Genomic DNA, 16568 nt, shown 5'->3' on the forward strand with positions numbered 1-16568 from the left:
TGGTAAGGTGGAGGAGCAAAGTCACTTCCGAAAAGGGATCTGTAGACAAAGCGGCCTGACTCTGTGTGAACGTTCCCAGCCGCCTTCCTCCCTCCTTGTTCCTCGCTTCTGTGTGTTGGCTGTTGGACAGTTGGGGGAAGGCAGGGGCATTCATCAAGAAGGATTACTCCTTGGCACCACCTCTTAGAGTCTTCATTCATTTCTTCCTGGGCCTGGTGTGGGAACTTTGCCCTGTCACTTCAGAGTCTTGCCTTCACCCATTTTTTCAAATCTTAGCCCTATTTTCTCTCCCACTTTACGTTAGCTTCCTCACTTGTTAGAGTTGAACCAGGCTCCTTCCCACAAATCTTTCTTTTATTGCAAATGGGTTAGCAGAGTGCCATGCTTTATAGAAGGACCCTGTGCTTCAAGTCTCCATTTGTTACCCACCACACATTTTCATCAGAATCAGTTAGCAGTCTGAATCTTCACTACCTCCAGGCCTAGAACAGAGTGGGCCTGAAGGGGAGGGGAGGCTGTAGCTGAGCAGTGAGGCAAAGATGGCTAAGTGCTCCTGTCCTTTCATTCCAAATGAAAATGCTCTTTTCATTTGTTTTAGCCATAACACTGAAGAGGGGCAACAAATCCCACAGCAGCCGCTGCAAGAAAGACTAGACTTTGTTTGCAGTTTTCTACAGAGTAAGTATCTTAACTAGCTGGACAGCTTGAGCTCTGGGACTTGGGAACCAGAGGACTCAGTCATGGGTGTCTGGCTGGAAAAAGGTTCACAGTACCCTACTCTAGCAAAAAGACAAACATAGCTGTGTCAGGCTCTGAGATGCCTCTGTCACCAGCTTATGTTAAAAAAAAAAGTCTCTGCAGTTCCAGAGTTCATGTCAGGCCCAGACAGATCAGAGGGTTGATATCACTTTGCTCTTGTGTTCTCCCTACTTTGAAGAGACAGGGGAGAAAAGGATTCACATTACCCTTGTAAGAAAACTTCTTCCTCTTACAGGAAAAATAGTTTTCTTAGGTAGTTGCTTAGGTGGTAGTAGGTAAAGGGGCAGAGGCCAGTTCTTTTAGACATAGGTTCTCTGTGTGTCATGTGGAAAGAATTGCTCATCAGGTTAGTGTAAAAGTGTTTATGAAACTTGGCACAGAGTGTGTCAGCTCCCCATTCCTGGACATCTCTGTTACTACAGAATCTGTCATCTTTAACATGGGCAGGGCTGCCTGCCATCTCTACCTCAGGAGAATTGTAGGGCAGGTGAGATTTTTATCCCTATTGTGAAATACTCGAGCAGCATAAGGGCACAGCGTCTTCCTTTGCTCTAACTGGACTCAGCTGTAGACTTCCTCTGCAGCCTTATTTGGAATAGGACTCTAGAATGATCTTATATTTTGCTTCCTTCTGTGATGCTAAGGGAGGAGTTGATGAGCTAGCAGGTAGGTGTAGGCTCTTGACCCAGACTTACTGCTGATTCCCTGGCAGCTTTATTCTAATACCATTCGTGGAGAACTTGGGCTGCACCAAGGTAGAATTGACTTTCAAGTGGAAATACAAGGCAAGTGAGAAAAAAACATTAGCAATAAGTAACCCTTTGTCTTGTAGTCTCATTGGTGGTTGTACTTCTGTTTTTGAAGTTGAGTTTTGAGAGTTTAGTGTTTGCTTTGTGGTTGTCATTACAGAAAACTGGAAACATCCCTTGTCCACACAATGCCTGGTATCTGTGCAGAAAGTGATGGAGGGGTCCGAGATGGAACTGGCCAAGGTAACTGTGGGTACCAGACTTGGGTGGCAGGGCCTGAAAAATCTGCAGGGCCTTTCTGAACCCAAAGGCAGCGTACTGAGTGCTTTGCTTCTGGGGCTCTTCAGACGTGGAGGCCAGACCAGCCAGTTGGCTGAGTCAGATGCCATTTTGGCCACAGACTCAGGGACTTCGACAAATGATCTTTGACAAAGGACTTTACTGGACCAATACTAATGCCCACAACAGAGGCTTTCGGGGCCCGTTCTCACTCATCATATTTTCCTCAAGCTCAGTTGGGTTCATTCCTCTGCTAGGCGTTGCTCTGTAGAGGGGAGTGCCCCAGGTTTTATGCTCACGATTCCACAAGTCAAGCTATTTAGCTGTGTAGAAATTCTGACACCTGTCTTTCTGCACTGTGAGCATTGAGCCCTTGGATTCATTCATTCATTCATTGTTGATGGTTTTTTTTTTTTTTCTTATGAGACAGGGCTTCTCTGTGTGGCTCTAGCTGTCCTGAATTCACTCTGTAGACCAGTCTGGTTTCAAACTCAGAGCTCTGCTGACTCTGCCTCCTGATATTGGGATTAAAAGCATGTGCTTCCACTGCCTGGCAGGGCCTTGGATTTATTTTGGAAAAAGGTGTCTCCTAGAATTTTTTTTTTAATTTTTAAGATATATTCATGTATGTCTGTGTGAGGGTATCATATCCCCTGGAACTTGAATTACAGTTGTGAACTTCCATGTGGATGCTGGGAATTGAACCTGTGTACTCTAGAAGAGTAGCCAGTCATCTTAACTGCTGAGCCATTTCCCCTTCTGGGGCTACTATGGATGGTGACTTGGGACTGCTAATTAGAGACATTCAGAAAGAGAATAGCTCAGAGTCCTCAAAACAGCTTTTGAGTGGGAAGACCAGGAAAAGCTATATCTTAGTGACTGCACCTCTTTGTTTGGCTTACAGATGATAATGCTATTCTTATATCACTCCACCATGAGCTCCAGAAGTCCCCGGGACTGGGAACAGTTTGAATATAGGATTCAGGTAGGCTCTTGTGTTTTCATCCTACTTGCCGGTCCAGCCTGGGCTTCCCTTGCCCAACTGTTTCTTTTTAAATAAAAATATTAAGCTGTAAAAAGTTAATATTTGTAGTAATGAAAGCCCTTCGTTGTTTAAAAAAACAAAAAGCAGAAGATGTTGAAGTACAAAGAAGGAAATGATATTGCCAGTAATCTCATTCCCAAGAACAGCTGTTAACTTTTTGTTGTTGTTGTTTTGTTTTTGAGACAAGATTTCTCTGTGTAGCCTTGGCTGTCCTGGACTCACTTTGTAAACTAGGCTGACCTCGAACTCACAATGATCCACCTATCTCTGCCTCCCTCAGTGTTGGGATTATAGGCCTTCAGCACTATACCCAGCCAGCTGTGAACTTTTTAAGAGATTGACTTGTGTGGTCTTTTTTCTGTGCATGTTTTTAATTGTCCTCTGTATTTGAGAGTATGGAGAAGTTATTTCCTTCTGTGTGTGTCCTCCACTTACTGTTTGATCTGATAGAGATTATTTGCAAGATGTCAACAAAGTTCTGTGTAAAAGCTTTCTAGTAGGGAAAGAACAAGTTCAGCCAGTGTGTTGTGGGTTAGGCCATGGAGCTTCAGCTTTATGGGAAAGGAATGATCCAGCAGGCCCTGGGGGCTCAGCACTGCTGCGGTAAGTCCTGACCCCCGTTCAGTGCTATCCCCAGCACCACAGTGATGTTCCCTTTCTCTCCCTGTGGCACAGGCTGAGTTAGCTGTCATCCTCAAGTTTATGCTGGATCATGAGGATTCACTAAACCTTACTGAGGACCTAGAGACTTTTTTGGAGAAAGGTGAGTAGGGCCACTTGTGTGGACCCATTCTCTCTCTCTCGCAGAGGATGCTGGGATTCTCTGACCTTAACTCATGGCACATTCAGTAGTCACATGTGATGGAAAGTGACTTCTGAGCCATGCGCTAACACCTCAGACCATCTGGAGTAGCTCTCAGCAGGGTGTTTGTAAATGATCTCACTGGCATTAGGGTGAGCTTAACTCCCACTTCTCACATTGTTTTGTTTTGCTTTTTACTTGTTACCTTATATGTATGGGGGTTTTGCCTGCGTATATATCTGTACACCATGTGTGTGATTGTTGTCCTCAGAGGCCAGAAGAAGCTGTTGGATCTCCTGGAAAAATAATTTATAACAACTTATAGTTGTAAACAGTCATGCAGATGATGGGACTTAAACTTGGATCTGCATGAACTGATAAGCCATCTCTCCATCCTCCCTCCCTTTATTTTTTTTATTTTATTTTACTTTTGTCTTTTAAACTGTAGGCTTAGAAGTAGGTGTTTGAAACCTCTTTTGGAGATCTTGAAACAGGTTTCCCTTCATGCAGCTTGTTCTAGAGTCAGGTACATAAAAACCAGTAAACCTGAGAAGAGGACTAAGCATAGACACGTCAAGTATCTCACAGAGTGAGAATCTTCACTTCTCATGAAGAGTTCAGCTGCTGCTCCTAGGACTCTGAGCCATAGTTCTAGGTACATTCTCTTCTGGCTGTTGAACTTGGGATTCTTCATGTTCAGGTTCATGTGATGAAGATGTCTAGAATGTAAGGAACTTCTAAGTCAGGTGCAAATTTGCAGGTTAGCTTGTCAGCCATTGTAGCTGCTGGCACTGTGGCCAGAGCAAAGAGGGCCCAACCAGTCTCTGGGAAGAAGAAGAAGGGGGTGATGAGAGGTGGTAAAGTCCTGAGAAAGTGGTCATGGAAACTGAGAGAAGAGAGTGTTCTATGCGTTGGTGATAGAAGAACTAGGTGTAGAGTGTTTCACAGAGGCTGCCACCAATAAAGGTCGCTCGGGTCCTGGGCAGACTTGGCACTGGCCTCTCATGATGCCTCTGCAGTGTTGACATTAGGATTTCCCCAGTTTCTGAGTATGAGAGGAACGTCCTCATTCTGCCATGCTCTTTTGAATACTTTGCTCTGAGAAGGTAGAAGCCCTGCACCTGATTTTAAAGACCCCATGGGTTAGGTTCTGCCTAGTAATTGTCTCTTCAGTTTACATGGGGACGTCTGCAGAGTCACACCTACTAAGGTAGTGTTCTCCTGTTAGGTGAAGGTCAGCATCTGTCCACCCCTTACTAACTGTTCTTGGTTTGCCTGTCTGTTTCTCACCCTTAGTTCCTTACACCTATTCCAACACTGTCTCTGAAGAGCTTTCTCCACCCAGCCACCAGGCCAAGAGGAAGATTCGCTTCCTAGAAATACAGAGGATTGCCTCGTCTTCCAGTGAGAACAAGTATGTCGTGGGCCTTGTCTCCACATCTGTCTAGTCAGTCCTTGGATTCTGGAGGCTAAGCTGTTGGCCAGCCTTTTACAGCATCTTGGAAGTGCTTTGAGAGTTTGTAGATTGGGGATCTGTCGTGAGTTAGCCCTCCCTCAAAAGCCCTTTCTCCTGTTTATGGAAACCCCTCTTCCTTGGAAAATACACGTTTCCAATTCTTCAGCCAGGAAATGAAGGCGTGGAGGAGGTACAAGAAAAGGTTTTCCAGGTCATCCCCCGAAACATGAAGTAGCCTTTCAGATAGAACCTGGGTCACATTGGCCTCCCAAACCACTGTTTCTTCTCATCACTGGTACTCTGGTGCTGTTCCATCCCTAGCTGCTGCTGGGTACTTCAGACCTTAGGCTCTTACCCCGGCATATTCGCCGTCTCCTTCCTTAGCTTCCTCTCAGGTTCTCCATCCTCCCCTATGGGTGACATCCTGCAGACCCCACAGTTCCAGATGAGGCGGCTGAAGAAACAACTGGCAGATGAGAGGAACAACAGGGATGAGCTGGAGCTGGAGCTATCTGAGAACCTGAAACTTCTCACTGAGAAGGGTAGGTTACTGACAGAATGTGTGAGTGCTGGGAAATGGGGAACATTTGGGATTTGCACCCAGGGAAGCCCAGGTGACAGACAGCTTTGCCTACCATCTTGTCCCTTCTCCTGACAATGGGCTCTGAGCTCATTGCTGGTACAAGTGGCAGCCTGCACATGTCCCTTTTCTGTGGAATATATACCATGTACCTCCTTTGCTCTTTTCCTGTCCCCTGTATCTTTGCTGGTTCTCAACTCCTCCTCTGCCTTGGGCAGATGCACAGATAGCCATGATGCAGCAGCGCATTGACCACCTGGCTCTGCTGAACGAGAAGCAGGCAGCTAGCTCGCAGGAGCCTGGCGAGCTTGAGGAGCTTCGTGGCAAGAATGAAAGGTATGACTCCTTGCCCTCCTTCCAGCATCTCATCCCTGTTGGCCCAGGTAGGGACCACTCATTCTCACTGCTCCTCTCCTGGCAGCCTTACTATGCGGCTGCATGAGACCTTGAAGCAGTGTCAGAACCTGAAGACAGAGAAGAGCCAGATGGATCGGAAGATTAGCCAGCTTTCTGAGGAGAATGGGGACCTTTCCTTTAAGGTGAGTGGGGCTGGCTGTGCATAGAGGCCCCTCAGGAAGGATAGTGGTCTGGGAGTTTCCCCAAGAAGGTTGAGAAGACTGTCTAGAACCTGGCGTGGGCTTTAGTTACTTTTCTTTTTACTGGTTTCTTCTGCAAGGGCGCTCAGCAGCTCTAGATGATGAACGAGAGATCTAATTGGCTGTGGTTGGGTTCAGGGTAGGAAAGGGTCATTGGAGGCCCCAGGGCCTGGGCTGCAAGAAACAGCTGGAGCGGGGTGCCAGCTTTCATCCTGCTCTTGTCTCAGGTGCGAGAGTTTGCAAGCCACTTGCAACAACTGCAGGGTGCATTCAACGACCTGATGGAGGAGCATAGCACAGCTTCTCAGGAGTGGGCAGGGAAGCAGGCTCATCTGGAAAACGAGCTCAGCACAGCCCTCCAGGATAAGGTAACCCTTGGCTGGGGAGCTGGCCACACTTTGTTCACACAGCTCACCACTCCACTGAGTTCTAGAGTGAGGAGCTGCCTTTCAAGGGTTGATAGTGTGTGGCAATAGGGTGAATGCAGTACACCCGTGAACTCAGTGGACCTTGGAAGTTAATCCGTCTCTACGGGGACTGACACCCTGTTACCTCTTGTGAGACTGAAAGGCAGCTCGTAAGCTCTTAGGGAATGAGTTATAATTTCAGGTTGTGCATTCTTTGCCGACAGGCTTGCTATCATAAGTGTATCTGAGGTAGGTTTTTTCATTTTGGAATATTTGCATAGATATTATAAATTGCTCATCCCATAATCTAAAGACTAAATTTTCTTTTTTCTTTTCTTTTTCTTTTTTTTTTTTTTTAAGCAGTCTCTCTCTGTAGCCCAAGCTGGCTTTGGGATCTGTCCTCTAGTCCTTGTTGCCTGTATACCAGAGTTGCCAGGACTCTGCCACAACAATTTCAAAATCCAAAACTTTTTGGCTCAGGAAGTTTTGGATTTGGGGTTGTTTTGGATTCCAGTTTTCAGATTTAGGATGTCCAATCTGCATTGTTGTTGCTGTTACTAAGAGCACAGCTCTGCCACTTCCTAACCCAGTAGCTCTTGGTCATAGCACTTAGACTCTGGGAAGCAGGAAGCAGGAAAACTTTCTTTGTAAAAGAGTCAGTGGTAATTCCCTCTCTGCTTTTGGGTGGATCTGGGGTTAAGAGGTATATCCATCACATTGCTTTGTCTCCACCGTTGAGTAGAAGTAGAGGTGGGTCAGATGAGGCTTGGCTGGTGTAGTTGCCCAGGCCATTTCTTAAGCATTTGGACAGTGTGTGATCAAGGCTTGTCTGAGGAAGGCTGCATGGTAAGGAGATTGGGAGTAAGCTTTGCACATTTTGACTTAGTTCATCTGTGGAACTGAAGTAGAAAGTCAGGTTCTGAGGAGGTTCAGATCCATGGTGTCTTTTTGTTGATGCTGCTCTGAGACAGGGTCTTGGAGCCAGTGTTGGTCTCGGAGCTCTTGATCCACATGTCTCAGTTTCTCTAGTTTTGGGGTAGCCCTCCTCACTCCCAGATGAAAACACTGCTTTCTGAGGATTTTCTTTGGAGTCAGGGCAAAGGGAGAGCTAGGTAATAAGATGGTCGAGTCTCACTTTTTCTCTCTGTTTTGTTTGTTTTTGTTTTTGAGACAGAGTTTCTCTGTGTAGCCTAGGCTGTCCTGCTTTGTAGACCAGACTGGCCTCGAACTCACAGAGATCCACCAGCCTCTGCCTCTCTGAGTGCTGGAATTACAGGCCTGTGTCACCATGTCCGGCTAAGTCTCCCACTCTCTCTCTTTTTTTTTTTTTTTAACTTTTATTAAGTACACTTTATTCACTTTGTATCCCACCCATAAACCCTTCTCTCCTCCCCTCCTAATCCCACCTTCCCTCTTCCTTCTTCACACATGCCCCTCCCCAAGTCCTCTGATAGGGGAGGTTCTCCTCTCCTTCCTTCTGATCTTAGTCTATCAGATCTCATCAAGAGTGGCTGCATTGTCATCTTTCTGTGGCCTGGTAAGGCTGTTCCCCCCTTAGGGGGAGGTGATCAAAGAGCAGGCCAATCAGTTTATGTCAGAGACAGTCCCTGTTCCCATTACTATGGAACCCACTTGGACACTGAGCTACATCTGTGCAGGGGTTCTAGGTTATCTTCCTGCATGGTACTTGGTTGGAGTATGAGTCTCTGGAAAGACCCCTGTGTTCAAATTTTCTGGTTCTGTTGCTCTCCTTGTGGAGTTCCTGTCCTCTCCAACTCTTACTATTTCCCACTTCTTTCATAGCCCACTTTCTTGATGTGTGTGAGGTGAGGATCCATGTGGTAGTCAGATGACTATTCCACTTCTCTGTTTTTACGGCTCTCTTGTTTTTTTCCAAGAAATGTCTTGAAGAGAAGAATGAAATCCTTCAGGGAAAGCTTTCCCAGCTGGAAGACCGAGCAGCTCAACTGGGGGAGAGCCCAGCCCAGGAGAAGGGTGAGGTGCTGGGTGACGCCTTGCAGGTAGGAATAGACAGAATCAGCCAGTAAGGCAATTTGGTGGGGTTGGTTCTTGGTGTTCCACTGATCCCCATTTGTCTCTTGATCCCAACAGCTGGAAACCCTGAAGGAAGAGGCAGCCAAACTTGCTGCAGACAACACCCAGCTCCAAGCCCGTATAGAGACGCTAGAGTGTGAACGTGGCCAACAGGAAGCCCAGTTGCTTGCTGAGCGGGGCCGCTTTGAAGAAGAAAAGCAGCAGCTGGCCAACTTGATGGCTGACCTGCAGAGCTCCGTCACCAACCTCAGCCAGGCCAAAGAGGAGCTGGAGCAGGCCTCCCAGGCTCAGGGGGCTCAGCTCACTGCCCAGGTGGCCTCTCTGGCAGCACTCAATGCCACCGTGCAGCAGCAGGATCAAGAACTGGTCAGCCTGAAAGAACAGGCCAAAAAGGAACAGGCTCAGATGCTACAGACCTTACAAGAGCAAGAACAGGCCACCCAGGGCCTCCGCCAGCAGGTGGAGCAGCTGAGCAACAGCCTAAAGCTGAAGGAACAGCAATTGGAAGAGGCAGCCAAGGAGCAGGAGGCAGCCAGGCAGGATCATGCTCAGCAACTGGCCACGGTTGTTGAGGCTCAAGAGGCTTCTCTAAGGGAACGGGATATTGCTCGCCAGCAGCTGGAAACATTGGAGAAGGAGAAGGCTGCCAAACTAGAGAGTCTGCAGCAGCAACTTCAGGCTTCTAATGAGGCTAGGGACAGTGCACAGACCTTGGTGACACAGGCCCAGAAAGAAAAGGCAGAACTGAGCCAAAAGATAGAAGAACTCCATACCTGCATTGAAGCTGCCCACCAGAAACAACATCAGGCCCAAGCTCATGTGACAGAGCTAGAGGCCCAGCTGAAGGCTGAGCAGCAAAAAGCAACTGAGACAGAAAAAGTGGTCCAAGAGAAGGCCCAGCTCCAAGAGCAGCTTCAGACCCTTGAGGAGACTTTGAAGATTACCAAAGGCAGCCTTGAGGAGGAGAAGCGCAGGGCTGCAGATGTCCTGGAGGAGCAGCAGCACTGCATTTCTGAGATGAAGGCAGAGTCCCAAAGTCTGATGGAGCAGCGTGAGCAGGAACAGAAGGAATTAGAACAAGAGAAGGCTGGGCGAAAGGGGCTGGAGGCCCGGTTACAGCAGCTTGAGGAGGCTCATCAGGCTGAGACTGAAGTCTTGCGGCGTGAGCTGGCAGAGGCCGCAACCTCCCAGGACAGAAGTAAGCGTGAGTGTGAGCAGCTCATCAGGGAGCTTGAGAGCTGGCAGAAGCAGTTTGAAGCTAGACAGCAAGAGGAAGCAAGATATAGTGCCATGTTCCAGGAACAGTTAATGGCTTTGAAGGGTGAACATGGGAAGGCAGGCCACGAGGCACGAGAGGAGGCAGTAGAGATCCGCAGTGAGGGCCAGCAGCAGAGTCAGCTAGCCCAGATTTATGCCAACCTGGCCAAAGCCCTCCAGCAGGTCCAAGAGAAAGAAGTCAGAGCACAGAAGCTGGCAGATGATCTCTCTCTTCTGCAGGAAAAGATGGTTGCCACTAACAAGGAGGTGGCCTGCCTGAAGGCGTTGGTGCTCAGGGCAGGTGAGCAGCAGGACACAGCCTCACCTGAGCTACTCAAAGAGATGCCAAGGGCTGAAATCAGAGAGGCCGAAGAACAGCAGGGACGGCCATTTGGCAGTACACAAGCAGTGCTGAAGGCTGTGGAGTGTGAAGCTGAGCAAATGGGTCGTGAACTGGAGAGGTTGAGGGCAGCACTGATGGAGAGCCAGGGGCAGCAGCAAGAGGAACGTGGACAGCAGGAGAGGGAGGTGGCACGCCTGACCCAGGAGCGGGGCCAGGCCCAAGCTGATCTGGCTCAGGAGAGAGCAGCCAAGGCAGAGCTTGAGGTGAGGCTGCAGAACACCCTCAATGAGCAGCGTGTGGAGTTTGCTGCTCTGAAAGAATCACTGGCCCATGCCCTCACTGAAAAGGAAGGCAAAGACCAGGAGCTTGCCCAACTTCGTGGGCAGGAGGCAGCTCAAAGAACAGAGCTGAAGGAGCTTCAGCAGACTTTGGAACAACTGAAAACACAGTTAGTCAAGAAAGAAAAAGAGCACCGTGCAGGGGGTACCACTGGAGAAGATGCTTCTGGCCCAGGAACCCAGTTGGAGACAGTTGGAGAGACAGAAGCACCAGGCCCTGAGTTGGAGGCGCTTCGGGCAGTGGTCAGCAGGCTAGAGCAGCAGTGTCAGCAGCAGCAGCAGCAGGTTGAAGGCCTGACTCACAGCCTGGAGTCTGAGCGTGCTTCCCGGGCTGAGCAAGACAAAGCCCTAGAGACACTGCAGGGTGAGTTGGAGGAGAAGGCACGGGAGCTAGGGCATAGCCAGGCTGCCTCAGCTTCAGCTCAAAGAGAGTTGGCAGCCCTCCGTGCCAAAGCCCAGGACCATAGCAAAGCTGAGGAAGAGTGGAAGTCCCAGGTGGCTCGGGGCCAGCAGGAAGCTGAGAGAAAAAGCAGTCTTATCAGCAGCTTGGAAGAGGAGGTATCCATCCTGAACCGCCAAGTTCTAGAGAAGGAGGGGGAGAGCAAGGAGTTAAAGCGCCTGGTTGTAGCTGAATCAGAGAAGAGCCAGAAGCTGGAAGAGAGGTTGCGCTTGCTTCAGGTAGAAACAGCCAGCAATAGCGCCAGAGCAGCCGAGCGCAGCTCAGCTCTGCGAGAGGAGGTACAGACCCTCCGGGAGGAGGTAGAGAAACAGCGAGTGGTTTCGGAGAATTTGAGGCAGGAGCTGGCCTCACAGGCAGAGCGAGCTGAGGAACTGGGCCAAGAGTTGAAGGCCTGGCAGGAGAAGTTCTTTCAAAAGGAGCAAGCTCTTTCTGCCCTGCAGCTGGAGCATACCAGCACACAGGCCCTGGTAAGCGAGTTGCTACCTGCCAAGCACCTTTGTCAGCAGCTGCAAGCTGAACAGGCAGCGGCCGAGAAGCGCCACAGGGAGGAGATGGAGCAGAGCAAGCAGGCAGCTGGTGGGCTTCGGGCAGAGCTAATGAGGGCACAGCGGGAGCTTGGAGAGCTAGGATCTTTGCGGCAGAAGGTTGTTGAGCAGGAGCGAGCAGCCCAGCAGCTTCGGGCAGAGAAGGCCAGCTATGCAGAGCAGCTGAGCATGCTGAAGAAGGCTCATGGCCTGCTGGCAGAGGAGAACCGGGGACTGGGAGAGCGAGCTAACCTTGGCCGGCAGTTTCTGGAAGTAGAGCTAGATCAAGCCAGGGAGAAGTATGTCCAGGAGTTGGCAGCTGTGCGCACTGACGCGGAGGCCCATCTGGCGGAAATGCGACAAGAGGCACAGAGCACTACCCGGGAGCTGGAGGTCATGACTGCTAAGTACGAAGGTGCCAAGGTGAAGCTTCTAGAGGAGAGGCAGAGGTTCCAAGAAGAGAGGCAGAGACTCACTGCCCAGGTAAAGTGTTCATCCCATGTCTTCCACATTCTGTAGCCCTCCGCTCATCCCTCCCTCCTCCCCCCTCCCCCCAGGTCTATACTGCAGTAGCCAGTCTGCCTGCCTTCATTCACTGAGTAGCAGAAAAAGAAAAGTAACAAGTAGACGCCCAGCTTTGTCCTAAAGAGAATGTTAAAGGCAGCCTGTGGTCGTGTATGCCTGCAATTCCAGCACTTGAGAGGCTGAGGAAGATGGTGAATTTGAGGCCACCTGGAGTTACGAGCTAGACCCTGTTTGAGCTCCCACAGCCACTCCACCCCAACCCCAATAAGGGCAATGTCTATGGCCTCTTCTGAAAGCTGATTCTGAAGAGTCAGGTTGAAGCAGGCAAACTGGCTTTGTTTGTTTGGTGTTTTAAAACAAGGTCTAATGTAACTCAGGCTAGCCTTGAACTCTTGATTTTTCTTGCCTTCACCTCCCAAGTGTTGTGATCACAGGCATAATATATCCTGTTACCTGGCTCCAGCTGCCCTTTCCTTCCTCTCTCTCTCCCCACCCCCTTCTCACTGCCCTCATGCTGACCACATAGAGTCCTTGGAAGAAGTATCAGAGCCCAAGTGAGGTCAGTCTGGCAGTGGCCCCATCTCACTGTCTCCATTGCTTCTCCCCCATGCACAGGTGGAGCAACTAGAGGTATTTCAAAGAGAGCAGACTAAGCAGGTAATGCCTGGGGTTCTTCATAAGTGCTGGCTGCTTAAGCGGTGACCAGTCTTGGTGCATGACCCCGGCTGCAGCTTGCTCCGCCAGCTCCTGTTGTGAACTGTTTGTGAAAGGCAGGGTCAAGCCATGGAATCAAGGCCCAGGCCTTGGGCCTCATCCTACCCATCCCAGGTCGGCCTTTCCCCTTCTGCCCTTTCTTTCATGTATCAGAGACAAGGTGGAGAATAGCTTCATCTTTCACCTGCACTGGTGACCAATCCACTTCTTGTGACTTCAAAACCTCTCAAATCCTGTTCTGAGTTAGGGAGACTAATCCAAGAGGAAGAACAGGTGTGGCCTTGTTTAGATTATTGCCCTTTCCTACAGAGTGTGGATTTACCCAAGGTATGAAGGTGACAGATGAGGCTGCCCTTGGAAGTGAGGGAACCTGACAAGCTCTCGGGGCCCTCATCCCAGAGCCTCACTCATATGGAGCTTTCTGAAACGGGAAGTTAAGATTGAGACAAGTAGGAGGGGTCTTCCTTCCCCAGGGGGGCCAAGTGGTCTGCCAGCTTCCATCCCTCTCTCTCCCCCTTTCCCATTCAGGCATCTCTGTTCTCTCTCCTTAGTAGGCCACAGAGCTGATATTCAGTGAGAACACTTTTTCTACTCCCCTTCCTAGTTGCTGCAGACATTCTAAGAAATGGAGATGATCAAATCAGAAAGCAAGCAGTTAGCAATGGAGCCTGTTGCTTCTTCCTTTGCTGCCTGCTCGTGTCTCAGCTCCCAGAATGCCTGGAGGAAGCGGGGGTGCTTGTGGCTGCTATGATCCTCCTTTGTTCTTCCTCTTTGTGGTAGTTGGGGGAGGGGCGTGTGTGTGTGTGTGTCTGTGTGTCTGTGCGCGCACACGGTCATGCACGCAAGTGTGCAACCCTGCTCCTGCCTTCCAGCGTTCTCTTCTCCCAATGCTAACCACAGCGGCCATGCTGCTAGCATCTTTCTAACAGCCCTTGGAGATTGGGAAGAGGTCTGGGAGCTTTGCTTTGGCCATTTTGGGGGAAGAGGGAGAAATGAATATAATTTGACAATATCTGTTAGAGTACCAGAGTAAGTGTCCTTTTCTGTTTTTTTGTTGTTTTAATTCTGTGTGTATGAGAATTTGCCTATATGTATGTATGTGCATTATATGCATGCCTGGTGCCTGCAGGGACCAGAAAAGGTTATGAGATCCTTTGGAACTAGAGTGGTAGTCCATTTTGAGCTGGTATATAGGAGCTGGGAATCAAACCTGGGTCTTCTACAAGAACTTCAAGTGCTTATAACTACTCAGTCATCTCTCCAACCCCACAGGTTCTCTGTTCTTGCCCCCAGCCTTTCTAGGTTGGGCTTGGGGAATAGGAGTCAGTAGAGATGTGGAGAGATGGCTACTCTGAAGAGTCAGGTATTGATTGTGGTGGCTGGAGACTAGAGCTGGAATGAGTTTGGGCAGGTGGTCCTGGCAACATCTATTTGGGGCCACATCAGGCCCCAGCAACCTTTGGATGGCAGCTTTTACCTATGTAGAAGTCAGAGAAAGGGTCTGAGGATAATAATGGTCAGGGTAAACCCTCTGATTAGTCTAGACTTCCAGTGTTTTAGTCAGTGGAACAGAACTCAGAATGAATATGTGTGTGTGTGTGTATAAGAAAGGCAAATCCATAACCAGAATAAGTATCTACTCCAGTAAGGATAAAGCTCAGTGTTGATGTCTGCTGCTGGCAGATCTGGTACTCATCAGAATCTACGGCCGTCAGCCTTGGAGATGGAGGCCTGTGGTATTGAGTCCACAGTCTATCTCCGCACTAAGACCAGTTTATTCATAGACCCTTTAGGCAGTGACAGGAATGGCTGGGAAAAGAAGCTGATTCTGTCCTATCTACTCAATTACTGAACTCCTCCTCAGCTGAAGTCGCCCTTTGGTTAGCATTTACATAGGATACAAGTATCCTCACGCCCTTTGCCTATTTGGAGAGGTCCAGTCATGTACTTCTCCCCAGATGTCTTTCTCAGCAGCTTTGCTCTTTCCAAGTCTCCAACCATCCAGCCAATTAATTGGTTACAGCCCATGAATCTGAAGTTGTATATCTGGCCGTTTCTCCTAAAACCAAATGTATGACCATGTGGACTGCCCAAAGTTTTGCCCACTGTGAAGATTTCTCTTTATCTGCAGATTTTCAGGGTTGTCCCAGAAAAGGCTTTTAATGTTACAGTTGTACATTTCTGGGTGCTGCCTGTAACGTGCAGAACCATCAGTAAAGCAGGCCCTGGTCTGCTCTTCCTCAGTCAGTTGGTCCCAGGACACACCTCATGATGCTATAGCTTCGCTTGGGAGTAAAAACCATAGGCATTTGGGCAGTTTCTTAATGTGACTTGCTTGTGTCTTTAGGACCTGCTTAGTCCCGATCACATGGATAGTGCTTCCATTTGATAAAAGATAGCTTCTGTGCGTATCCTACTTTATGGCTTGGTGGGTCAGATAATAACCCAGCTTATGATGAGCAGCTCAAGTCTCATGATAACATGGAGGCTCCTTGTCAAATGTTCAGTTTCCACAGCCAAGAGCTGTCTCTCAAGGGAGAACACTTACTCTGCAGATAATGGTAGCACCTTGCTCCGAAATACCAAAGGTGGCTCCTCAAGGATTCACATGTAGGCCCCAACAGCATCTGTGTCTGCCACCGACACCCCGAGTCCCGCCGCATGTGCCGGGTCATACGGTCCACGTGGTAGGCAGAGCAGTCTGCACTGGACCTGTTGAAGAGCCGCCCTAGGTGCTGGGCCCCCTCAGAGCGAGCACCTTTCCAGGCCACTTGGTGTATGGCTGTCTAAATGATTTTGCTGCTTTCTTGGGTGGGAAGGGTCAGTTGCTAACTTATCCTTCACCTTAGAAGGATTATCTTTGCATGCCTCTCACTGCTGGGCTCCCAAGACTTTCCCTGAGGTAGAAGACCCTTTTAACTTTCCCTGTCCTTTGATGCCCATATGTGTTACCAACAAGTCCAAAGGAGTTGCTACTTCCTGTTCACTTGGTCCAGTCAGCATAATGTTATCAATACAGTGGACCATTATGATGTTTTGAGGAAGAGACAGATGACCAAGATCCCTTCTAACTAAGTTAGGACACAGGGCTGGAGAGGTCTGTGTTTGTGGTAGTGCTGTAGAGGTACACTGCTGCCCTTGTCAACTGAAAGCAGATTGCTTCTGGTGGTCTATGGATAAAGGCGTGTTGAGAAAAAGGCATTTGCCAGAGCAATAGCTGCATACCATGTGCTAGATGTTTCATCTGCTCGAGTAAGCCACCATGCTTGGTACAGCAGCTTCGTTTGAAGTTACTACTTAAGTTTGCAGTAGTTAAGATGGCCTTCTCCATGCTCCACCCATCTTCTGCACTGCCAGGTAGAGTTAGAGGGAGATGTGATGGGAGCCATTCCCCCTGCATCTTGATGGTGGCACTGGTTTGTCAGCCCTCAGGGATGGGAAGCTGTTTTGGTCCAGTGTTTTCCCTGGTAGAGGCAACTCTGGCTTCCATTTGGCCTTCCCAACCATAATAGCCTCACTCCACAGGTGAGGGAAGCATGTGGGAAGTCAGCCAACTTCTAAGTCTATCTAACGCAGTTATACATTCTGGAACTGGAAAAACAGCACAGGATGAGTTCGAGACATACTGGACCCACTGTGAGTCGGACTTCAGCCCAAACTCCATTAATCACCTGACCTC

General features: G+C 49.1%; 1 protein-coding gene across 8 annotated transcripts in view; it reads left to right on the forward strand.

Moving 5' to 3' along the window:
* Numa1 (nuclear mitotic apparatus protein 1) overlaps positions 1 to 16568 on the forward strand; it is a 72804-nt gene that overhangs the window by 47181 nt on the left and 9055 nt on the right. For 7 of the 8 annotated variants that reach the window (XM_060367705.1, XM_060367700.1, XM_060367703.1 and 4 more), the window contains 12 exons: positions 599 to 678; positions 1669 to 1751; positions 2692 to 2772; positions 3508 to 3595; positions 4931 to 5048; positions 5475 to 5632; positions 5889 to 6006; positions 6092 to 6209; positions 6494 to 6634; positions 8572 to 8694; positions 8786 to 12133; positions 12791 to 12832. In XM_060367705.1, coding sequence (XP_060223688.1) covers positions 599 to 678; positions 1669 to 1751; positions 2692 to 2772; positions 3508 to 3595; positions 4931 to 5048; positions 5475 to 5632; positions 5889 to 6006; positions 6092 to 6209; positions 6494 to 6634; positions 8572 to 8694; positions 8786 to 12133; positions 12791 to 12832 — 4498 coding nt within the window. The remainder of the gene's footprint in view (positions 1 to 598; positions 679 to 1668; positions 1752 to 2691; positions 2773 to 3507; positions 3596 to 4930; positions 5049 to 5474; positions 5633 to 5888; positions 6007 to 6091; positions 6210 to 6493; positions 6635 to 8571; positions 8695 to 8785; positions 12134 to 12790; positions 12833 to 16568) is intronic. The other variant, XM_060367707.1, reaches the window with a different exon arrangement.

This window comes from Meriones unguiculatus, chromosome 14 (genome assembly GCF_030254825.1).
Source record: "Meriones unguiculatus strain TT.TT164.6M chromosome 14, Bangor_MerUng_6.1, whole genome shotgun sequence".
Classification (NCBI taxonomy): Eukaryota; Metazoa; Chordata; class Mammalia; order Rodentia; family Muridae; genus Meriones; species Meriones unguiculatus.